Source organism: Aptenodytes patagonicus, chromosome 1 (assembly GCF_965638725.1).
Source record: "Aptenodytes patagonicus chromosome 1, bAptPat1.pri.cur, whole genome shotgun sequence".
In the NCBI taxonomy this organism is placed as follows: Eukaryota; Metazoa; Chordata; class Aves; order Sphenisciformes; family Spheniscidae; genus Aptenodytes; species Aptenodytes patagonicus.
In genome coordinates, this window is record NC_134949.1 from 67367863 (window position 1) to 67379012 (window position 11150).

An 11150-nucleotide genomic window follows, 5' to 3' on the forward strand; every position below is an offset into this window, starting at 1 on the left:
TTATCCCCAATGTGACATAACAGAATGATTCTGTACTTCACTTACCGCAGGTCTGTTAGCAAGGAGTCTTCAATGATAATAGCTTTCAAGCGGCAAAAACTAACGCTTTTATACCTTCCCTCTCTCCTGTGAGTCACAGTCATGTACTCTCCGTTTCGCCTTCGACACCACCTTGGACCCACCCTGTCAATATTTGTATGGCATGTGGAGATCAGTTTGGTGAACTAGAGAAGTTGACGAGGACAACCAGACGTTGACCTATGACCGCTACACACATGTAAATGCTCTCCCCCCAGCTTAAAGTGATGAATTAAAAGATAGATTTGTATCATCGGTATTGTTATTCAGCACTGCTCAAATCTCTAATAAAACATCTCCTCTGGGCTGCGTGAACTCAAGAGTAATTGGACAATCTAAATACCTCCTATTTTATGATGTATATTCACCTCTGAAATACACAGTCTGCCAATACTTACCTACGTAATCAATATACAAAACAGGACTGTCCAAGATTGGAAGGGCTTGTGATAAAAATGATGTAATTTCTCTAAAAGACTTAGTATTATTTTCCATACTCAAACATGCTGTTCACAGGTTTCCTTTTTTTTTTTTTAGTCAGTCCTGACTTCCTCCTACTACAGTGCTTTAGGGACCCATCAAAGCATACCGAGCATATGGGATTTCCAAAGTTTTTTCATTATCTTTTATTACTCTCACTAAATCGAAGCGGACTCGTTTTGTTAAACCGAAGCAGGAAGTCAGTCAAAAGGAGAAGTCAGTCAAAAGGAGGAGCGAACAGTTCTGGAAAATGCTAGAAAAATAACCGCACGAATGTTTTTTTTTTGGACTGGCAGTTCCTGGAAGCGGCAGGTGACCGGTGCAAGCCCTCTCTCTCTGCTGCCATGCCAGCAGAAGTGGTTTACTTCAACTAACACCACAACAGGGAAGAACGAGGAAGTTCATGGGCAGGTAAAACACATTTGAAGACACTGCATCCAATTTCTTATTAAATCCCACCAAGGCAGTGTTTTAAACAGGCTCAGACTTTGAGAGTTTATAAATTCTGGAGTTTTTAAGTTCTAAAGCTGCAACGTTACTAATCTAAGCATCCGGTATCTGCTCTGCCAGACGCCCTACTCAAAGCTGAAGGCCTGACTTCCAACGCAGGTGCTTTAGCCTGACCGCGGTTTGAAATCCCCGTATTTTGGCTTGGAAAAAACTGAAGGAGGACCCAACACATGGCGTTTCTGTCCGCACTTTCTTTAATATCCCGAAGGACAACCACCGGCCAGCGCACGGGCCTGCAGCCCTCTCGTCGCTGACTGTTAAAGCCTTCCCCCGGCTCCTCCCGACTGGGTAACCACATGCACGGCGGCCCGACCCAGCCTGGCCTGCGGGCACCCCTTCGGGGACGAGAGGGGGCGCAGGGCGCTCTTCCCCGGCAGGACGGGCCCGGCCCGGCCCTCCCGCTGCCGCCGCCCCGCCCCGATCCGATCCCAGCGTCCCCCGGGCAAGATGGCGGCGCCCACGCTGGTGCGGCGGTGCGGCCGGGCGGCGGGGCTGTGGGGCGGCCCGCGCCGGGCCCCGCCGCCGCTCCCGCTCCGGCGGCGAGCCCACGAGCGGCCGCGGCGGGCCCGGGGCGCCGGGGGGCTGCTGGCGGCGCAGTGCGAGCGCGGCCTCTTCCAGGAGGTGTTCCCGGCGCAGAGCGCGGAGGAGCAGCTGCCGGGGCTGCTGGAGCCGGGCCGCCCGCCCCTCACCGCCTACTGCGGCTTCGACCCCACGGCCGACTCGCTGCACGTCGGGCACCTGCTGGCCGTCATGGCGCTCCTCCACTTCCAGCGCGCCGGCCACAACGTTATCGCCGTGGTGGGCGGGGCCACGGCGCGCCTGGGGGACCCCAGCGGCCGGGAGCGCGGGCGGGAGCCGCTGTCGGCGGAGCGGGTGCGGGCGCACGCGCGGGGGCTGCGGGCCGGCCTGGGGCGGCTGTTCGAGAACCACCGGGAGCTGTTCTGGGCGGCGGGCGGCGGGCGGCTGGGGCAGGCCGCGCTGCTGGACAACGCCTGCTGGCTGGGCCGGCAGCCGCTGCTCGACTTCCTCGGCGGGGCCGGCGGCCGGCTCCGCATGGGCACGCTGCTGAGCCGGCAGAGCTGCCAGGCGCGGCTGCGCAGCCCCGAGGGCATGAGCCTGGCCGAGTTCCTCTACCCGGCGCTGCAGGCCTACGACTTCCTCCACCTCCACCAGCACCACGGCTGCCGCGTCCAGCTGGGGGGCGCCGACCAGATGGGCAACATCATGTCCGGCTACGAGCTCGTCACCAAGTACGCCGGGGCGGGGCGGAGGGCGGGCACCGCGGGTCTCCGTCGTCGTCGTCGTCGTCGTCGTCGTCGTCGTCGTCGTCCCCCCGAGGGCGAGGCGCGGCCCTCCCCTCGAACCCAGGGGTCGGCCGCGGTGGCGGTGCGCGGGGTCAGGGCGGCGGGTGTCCCAAGTCTGTGCAGCCCCCGTGGTGGCAGTCCCTGAAGCAGCAGGGGCGGAAGTCGCCCCTCCGAGAGCTGGCATGAGGCAAAACTGCGGGACTTGGCAGGAAGAATTAATTGTCCTGACCGCGAGCCTGGCACGCACGTACATTCTGGCCGTGGTTTTAAGCCTTTTCCATGAAATCTTAATGAATTTTTCACAAAAGGCACGGGTTCTTGTTTTAGTGAGCGCATTTGCCCAAGAACCAAAATCGGGTCTCCTGGGACAAAATCGAGACAAGCCTTCTGCTGGCAAACGCGGTCTAGTGTAATCACACCGAAGTAGAGGCAGTTGTGGTACATTGGTAAAGACGGTTGCAGTTGTTCTCTCGGAAGTAAGATGAAACATGATGATGATGAGCCTTTTGCTTATCCACCAAATTCGGTGCAAGTCTTACAAAATTGGCAGAAGTATACAAGCAAATCGGTGAGTACCTGGCACTGCTGCTACTTCAGCACGTGCTCGACTATTACCAGACATCAGAGAATCGGCACAGAAAAGCCACAGACCCAAGTCCCAAGGGTGCCAGCCACACCAGCAGCTTCAGTTAGTGCTCAGAGCAGAAGACAAAACGTACAGGACGCTTGAATTTGCTAGTGCTGTTGCTCATGAAACTACTTATTTCAAGTATGGAAACTTGTTTGTTGCACACAAAAGAACTTAAGTTTTTAAGTTCAAGGTGTGGGGTTTTGTTTTCCTAACGCACTATTCACAAAACAGTGTTCTGGCATGTTTTGCCCCTCACCCACTCCACCCCACCCAGCTTTTTTAAATGCTTTATATCAAGGATAGACTTACAGAATGCCTACGTTTTACTCAACTTTACCAAGATGTGATTTTTTTTATTTTTGTTTTTTTTTTTAACATGTAGCGACTCTTCTCCTTCTCAGGATGACAGGAACAGATGTGTTTGGAATTACTGTACCTCTTATTACCAGTACTACTGGAGATAAACTGGGAAAGACTGCTGGCAATGCAGTTTGGCTAAATAGAGATAAGACTTCTCCATTTGAGCTATATCAGTTTTTTGTCAGACAACAAGATAACATAGTTGAAAAGTAAGTAGTTTTTCTTCATCTTGCTTTTTGTCATTGTTTATAAAACCTGATCCTAATTGTTCTCTGTAACTGTTTCGCGTGGATATGTGCAGCGCGAGCTCCAGAAGTAGATGTTAATTATAACTGTACGTTCATTAAATGAGCAGGCATGACTGGTTCCTAAGTATACAGGGTAGTGGAACCTGTCTCCGTATGCTGGCATATGCATCGTAAAACTGGAACGTGGATGAACAAGCAAGTGAAGCACAACACATTTTGTGCTACCCGTGGGGTGACTTTATCTTATGAGGCTTGTCAGTTTCAGTACTGTGACATCACAGTACCAAATGAAATCTCTCCTGCCAAGTAATAAGCAACTGCAGTTTAATAGATGTCAATTACTACAAGTTTTTACCTAATATGAAGTATCCAGAAACACTACATTCTAATTGCAAGAAGCTACTTAACTGGTTATAAACAAATACATAAAGTTCAGCTTCTAGAACTGCACCACATTAAAAACTGCGTATCCCTAAGTGAATTGAAATAGTGCCTTGTTAGGAAAAAGCCAAGAAGTTCCTATTTATGATTGTATTAACTGTGTAGATTAGCAGTCATGCGCCCCTATCAGTAAAAAAAATCTTGAGCATGCAGTCCCAATACCTGTGTATTTATTTATAGATTATATAAATGTACTACTGAAGTTCTAAAATTTTCTTCCTGCACCCCAGTGGATCATCTTGTGTACCTCCTGGGGTGCTGGCACCCCACTTTGGAGACCACTGGTCTAGCTAAAAACATGCCTAGGAGACAGTTAGCACTGCCCAACTACTACTTAAAGCTGTAGCACGTACAAAGACAAAATTCTGAATAATCATTACCTAGGGTAGAGCAATTCCAAGGAGCAAAACCTCATCTTGGATTCATTGTGCTATCTCTGAGTCCACGTCAACCACACATAACTCATATTCTTACTGACCAGTGTAAAAATATTAAAATCATATAATGAGAACATGAAAGGGTAGCAAAAATATGAGAAATACCATTTGACAGGTTTCCTTCACTGATGGCTAGCCTCCATGCTGGTGTGCCAGTTAGATGGCTGAAAATAAATAGCCGATAGCTTTATTCAGGGCATTACATTAATTTTAGTGAGTTGCTATATGTTCTCTCTTAAACCTGCTTTTCTTTAAACTCCAATAGTACTGTCAAATCTGAGTCTTCATAAACCTCAGACATGTATTTCCCTTTCATATTGTGACCTGTCTCATAACTCAGTTACCTCTTTCAAAGGTTTATGCCTTGATATTTCAAATTCAGGTTCTGCATCCACAACACTTTTCAGACTGATAAGAAGGGTATGTGGGTACTTGACATAAAAATGTTTCTTGCGTTCAGACTTTGTAACAGTAAAGGTACCTTTTTTAATACACTGCATTTCATACTACTGCAAGTCCATTAAAATGGACTGTGCTTAGATAGGCACCTTTAAATTCTCGATTATCCTTAATAATCTTCCTGTTGAGATACTCATCAATACATAGCATACTTCTGTCCCATGATCACCACAGAATGGCAGTGGTACTTTGCATTAGCATATTGTGCAACTAGTAAGAATATAATATAAAACCTTGTTAGTTGACACAATTGCAATAAATCCTGTAAAGTAAATGTTTCAAGAGAAAACCAAGTTGTTGATTGCAGTACAAGCTTTATAAAAGCATTTGACACTACCTTATTTCTGAAGATATTACCCTAACTGGAATGCTAAATGTGAGTTATTCTGGTAAGCTGAAGCATGTGGGCAAAAACAGAGTTGTTTGAAAGGACAGAGTATCTGTAATACGGATTTCTTAAATTAAGAATCATTTTAGGGTAGCTAATGAAGTTTGAATGACAAAGGTAGGAAATCTGTAATGATGGCTATATAGACAAAGTAATTTTTTCCTTGCTCGTAGATACCTGAAACTCTTCACCTTCATTCCTCTTGAGGAGATTGACCACATCATGGAAATGCATGCTAAAGAACCTGAAAAATGGGGCCCTCAGAAACGACTTGCTGCAGAAGTAACCAAGCTTGTTCATGGTAGAGAGGGGCTAGAATCTGCTAAGAGGTGAAGTTTGATTTGTCGAGCAGTTTTCTTTCAGATTTATTCAATGGTAATTATCCATAGCTTTTCAGGGACTATTTTCATGTAGTTACTTGTTGCTCAGCTGTTAAAAGAGAAAAACGTAGTAATTCTGTAGACTTAAAAATACATTAACTATAAAAAAAAATTGCAGTGCAGTGGGTTACGATAAAAAAAAATTGGGGTGTACTTTAAGTACTTCTGTTACTGTGTGGACCCTCAGAAGAAGTTGGGGAGGGGAATCTGATTAGTTCAGTAGCGCTTTGTGTGAAGATGAGAGTAGCACTGTATTTTGAATGATCTTTGTTCTCACAGGTGTACTAAGGCCCTTTATTACAGCAGCGTGGAGGCATTGGAAGCTATGTCTGACCAAGAGTTACAGGAACTTTTTAGACAAGCTCCTTCAGCTGAATTGATGCTTGAACCTGGAATGAATGTTCTTGACTTGTGTCGCAAAGCAAATGCCATTCCAGATGGACCTAGTGGGTATGTTATCACCTGTGCTCTTCGGTAATACCTCACATAAACAGGCTGTAGTGGTATGCTTTCAGAAGTTAAATGATTAGGACAGCCAATTCAAGTAGAAACAGGCTAGTGATCTACATACCAGCATTAAGGAAGAGGGGAGCAGGCGGCCTCATTCCATTTTGATGTGAAAGTGTAGGATAATGCGGTCTCATGTACCTTAGCTGTAAAATCTACACTTGAAGGGACAGTCGAAGGCAACAGCCTAAGTTTCCTTATACCTCTCAGAAAGAATGGGAGTGGTAGAGGCTAAGGTTAATTTCAGTCACTCCTGACCTGGACTAAAAGTAAAGTGCAAGAGAATTAAAATTTATTCAATTATGGATCAAACTAAAAAACCCTTAACTGAACTTTCAATACTTAACAGCAATAAATAGCTGCTTCTTGCAATTACTGGTTGTTGTTTTTGGTTTTTTTTAAGGTATCAGAAAATTACAGATGGTGGAGTTTCAATAAATGGGATTCGAGTAACTAATCCTGAGACTGTTCTTATTCTCGGACAGCATATTCTCAAGAATGGAGTATCATTGCTTAGGATTGGAAAGAAAAATTACTACATTATAAAATGGCTGCAGTTGTGACGAGAACATCTCCCTAAAATGATGTATCATTTTCACTCTCTTGCTCAAAGATGTACTTAAGATGTTTCTACACTGTGCATTGCTACGCAGCTCACAGACTGCCCAATACCATAGTTTCATTCTCAAAATACACCAACAGAGTTCAAACAAAGGCAGCTAAGTTATACCATTGAAGAGATTTTTAGATACTCTGCCTTATTCAAAGCACCATTCATAAGAGGATATGCACAAGAAGATGAAAAGATTAATTTCAGAGTCTGAAGATGGAGATGCTCTTCCCCTCCATTAACAACCTTCTGTGTTGTAGAACAGTGGCCAGGTACTCTACGGCATAATCCACAGCAAGATGAGCAAAAGCATACTTGAAACCAGTACTTCTTACAGAGGATGCATGCTGCTGTCCAGTTTGACTTCATCCCAACAGAGAAAGCTGCGGAAGTGGGTAAGGAGGACCCACCTATGATCAACATTTTTTTTTCTGAACAAGTTTGCTTTGAAGGAAGCTGCAGAAGATTCACAATAAATGAGTAGAATGATTAAGCCCTAATATGTAAGCTTCTTATTGTTTATGTATGGGGGCATTTGGAAAAAAGCTTTCCAGCCTTAATGTGGTAATACAGAGCAAATTCACTTTTTGAAATATAAGAGAGTATAGAGCCTTTCAAAGCTTAAATCAGCCTGATGAAGCCCTTTTATGCCACTAAGCACACACACTGTGTGCAATGTGGGTGATACTCATTCCGCTGCTTCAGTCCTCTGAATTACGTGGATGCCTCTGTGCTATCTGGAATCTTTGTTGAAGGTGTACCCTGGCACTAGTTCTGTGAGCTCTACAGTCATTTGCAAGATAGTATATTATACCAGAAGATTTGAAGCATGTACATGAAAACTTTTTTGATTTTAGATGCCTAGGAGTTGTGGGTGAACAGCAGCACAAGGGTATCATCTGGACCAGGAAACGTGAGGGAAGCTATAGTGCTTTTGCAATTAAAAAAGTCAGACCCTTCAGATAGGGCAACATGCAAAAGCTGCACTTCTTCACAAAAGAGCAGAAAGTGATCCTACTGCTTATGGCCTAGCCAACATTTGGGATCATAGCTTCCTCATTTTCTTGTAAAGATGGCATGAAAGTGAGAATGTACTTCAAGAGTTGGTAGAATAGCAACATCTACATTTAAAGGTAGTATTACTTTATTGCTCTGAAACACCACCACCCCTTTTTATTACTAGCCACTACAGCTGCTTACACACCTGGAATCAAATAAGCATGGAGTACACCACCTTGCTAAAGTCCCTTCCCATGGTGGGGTTTGGGATTGGGTTGCCTAGGCAATATAGGTGCCACAGTATTTCAGCCAGGTCACCTGAACAACAACAAAACCCACATGTGTTTTTACCAAGATTATTTGTAGTACAAGCCCATATTTGAATTACTTAGAACTGGTTAATTGACTTAGAATACAGTAATGTAGCTGGCTGGCTCAGAACTTTTTTATTAAGGGACCCTCCCTGCCCCAGTGCAAAAACATAAACCCCCAGTCTCATTTATGAGGTGATTAATTGCTTTGGGCCTTGGCTGCAGTGTTGTTTTCAAGGTGTAGAGTAATCCTCACCCTTAGGCCAAGGAGAGTGATTTCTTTGTCCAGGAAACTCCTAGGCAATATAGTTCTGCGGTCACAGCAGCCACAGGGGAGAGGCCTTAATCTTAGCTACGTGAATGTGGCAACTCATCACCATCTCTTTTATATTGTTCTAAGTCATGGTATTTCAGCTGGTTTAAAACCACCCAGCCTATAAGAAGAATGGGGAAATCGTAAGAAACATAAGTAAAGTCCCAAGAATCCAGATATTCTATAGTTGGGTGGGGAGTTTCCATTGGGTTTTTTAGGTGGGTGGTTGTTTGGTTTGTTTCTTTTTTACATGATGTTGATCAACTTGATGTGACCAACTTAGCGTTAGCTTTATTTGCACTGTCAATCAAGATTTCAGTATGTTAGTAAGTCTCAAGAATCCAGATATTCTATAGTTGGGTGGGGAGTTTCTGTTGGGTTTTTTTAGGTCAGTGTTTTTCAGTTTCTTTTTTTTTTTTTTTACTTGATGTTGATCAACTTGGTGTTGGCTTTATGTGCATTGTCAATCAAGATTTCAATAGTAATAAACTATAGTGGCTTGCTGCTTATACATCAGTTTCTTCAGCTTATTAAACTGTAATATGGTAGTACTTTTACTAGCTCACCACATGGAGTTACTAGTGTTAGTTCCTAGATCCCACTTATCTGCCTGATAATGAGATCTCTCTATCCTAATCTCCGTTACATAAAGAAAAATAAAAAGTAGTTGAGTCATTCCTACCTTAAAAAAAAGCTCTAAATAGCCTGTTAGCCTTCAGGACCAGTTTGTGTTGCTTGTTACTTTGCCTTAAGCTGCAGTAATGATCAGCACTATCCTAAACAAAGCATATGGAGGAAAAAACCACAAGGGTAGAAGAAGGGAAGGGAAAGTTAAGTTCATCCACTTAATATAGCTACCTTGTTCCTTAAATGGCAGAAGTATTATAGCAATATAGAAACACGCACCTGGCAACAAAATATACCGGTACACACCCATGTTAGCCTCCAGAGAAATACAACAGATCAGATTTGACAGTTAGTTTCTGGTTGCAGGAAATAAACTGCTAGGAGTAGAGCAAGTCATGTTTCATGTCTGACCTCTCTTCAGCCTTTTTCCTTCATCTCCAAATCATAGAATCGTAGAACAGTTTGGGTTGGAAGGGACCTCTAAAGGTCCTCTAGTCCAGCCCCCCTGCCCTGGGCAGGGACATCTTCAACTAGATCAGGTTGCTCAGAGCCCCGTCCAACCTGACCTTGAATGTTTCCAGGGATGGGGCAGCCACCACCTCTCTGGGGAACCTGTGCCAGTGTTTCACCAGCCTCGGCATAAAAAAATGTCTTCCTTCTATCTAGTCTAAATCTACCCCCCTTTAGTTTAAAGCCATTCCCCCTTGTCCTGTCACAACAGGCCCTGCTAAAAAGTTTGCTGCCATCTTTTTTATAAGCCCCCTTTAAGTACTGATAGCCTGCAGTACTTAATACAGATGCAGATACACATACATCCACAAATTTCAGCTTTTTCTTAAAAGCATTAGTACCCACTTTGATCAAGTATTAAAAGGATTTTATTTATTTTTACAAATACAAAAGTGAATTAAATTCTTGGCATACAAGGGTTTTAATAAGATCCATAAACTCCAAGAAATTTAGTCCACACTTCCTTTTGACCAACTCCTAGCAATCCAAACCCTTCCCTGACTCTTTCCAAAGAAAAAGCTGGACACAACCACTACTTTTCATGACTGTACAGGTTATCACAACTGAGCATTTGAATACTTAGGCCGAGAATCAAGGATGACCAAAAAAATCAAGTATTCTTTCTTAGCCTGGTCTCATTTCCCATATACCCCAAAATGGGTATGTTCAGGTAATCAGATACATAGCTTGTTCAAATGTAAACAAGTAGTAACTAATATTAAAGTATATTTAACATATCTACAAATGTGCGATTTGGAAGTGCAAGAAGAGAAGTAATTATTTGGGCCAGATAGATACTAAAAAAAAAAAAAACACACCAAAAACATTTGTACAGCATCTAGGGACAGCAAAAACTGGAGGACCTGAATTTAACATTATTGTGGCAGCTAGCAGTGAAGAGGTAAAAAGGGTGAAAGGGCGCACAGCAAGTAAACTAAAAGGGAGCTATGGGAGCATGAAAGCACCTTCACTAGTTTAAACAGTGTCAGTAGGCATAAAACTATATTCAGGTGGTCTACTCCGTCTTTCTTTTAAACTTTGAAGTATTAATTGTCTAGCTCTCACCTCAAAGCACAGAGTTTAACTGGCAACAAGTTAAAAAGCAGATGCATTTGAGATCTTCAGTATCTACAGAAAACACTAGCTAACAACCACTCTCATAGCTAAAGGATTTAACTGTGAAAAAAAAATACTCAAGATGATAATTCAATTCAAGTTACCAACAGGGGTACAACAGACTGGCAAGTTGTTTCCCCTGCTGTATTCCATAAAGCAGGGACCTGAGTTTGCAGTATCCCATCTGGCATCTTTCAAAGTCAATCCTCCATAAAGCACAGGGTAAAGGCAAGTTTTACATAAGTTTTATGTTTACTTCAAAACACAGTTTGAAGGACACAGACATCCCCCCTACCCATCTATTCCACTAAGTGAAATTTGAAACTGATTACTACAAAACCCAAGCAATTTATTGACAAACTCTGTTCACATAGGGATACTATGTTTTATTTACAGTAGTACCACACATGGGTCAGGTATTAATGTCAAACATTTACTAAT

General features: G+C 43.8%; 1 protein-coding gene across 1 annotated transcript; it reads left to right on the forward strand.

The window, feature by feature from the left end:
* The first annotated feature begins 1500 nt into the window (after nt 1-1500).
* On the forward strand, nt 1501-8965 carry YARS2 (tyrosyl-tRNA synthetase 2). Its single transcript, XM_076340516.1, has 5 exons — nt 1501-2318; nt 3405-3572; nt 5510-5665; nt 5996-6166; nt 6627-8965. The coding sequence occupies exons 1-5, from the start codon at nt 1516-1518 to the stop codon at nt 6784-6786; spliced, it is 1458 nt and encodes a 485-aa protein (XP_076196631.1). The 5' UTR covers nt 1501-1515; the 3' UTR covers nt 6787-8965.
* Nucleotides 8966-11150: the final 2185 nt, after the last annotated feature.

Coding starts and splice junctions, on each gene's coding strand:
- YARS2 (XM_076340516.1), top strand. CDS start 1,516: ATGGCGGCGCCCACGCTGGTGCGGCGGTGCGGCCGGGCGGCGGGGCTG. Junction 2,319..3,404: donor GGCTACGAGCTCGTCACCAA/GTACGCCGGGGC, acceptor TCTCCTTCTCAG/GATGACAGGAACAGATGTGT. Junction 3,573..5,509: donor CAAGATAACATAGTTGAAAA/GTAAGTAGTTTT, acceptor CCTTGCTCGTAG/ATACCTGAAACTCTTCACCT.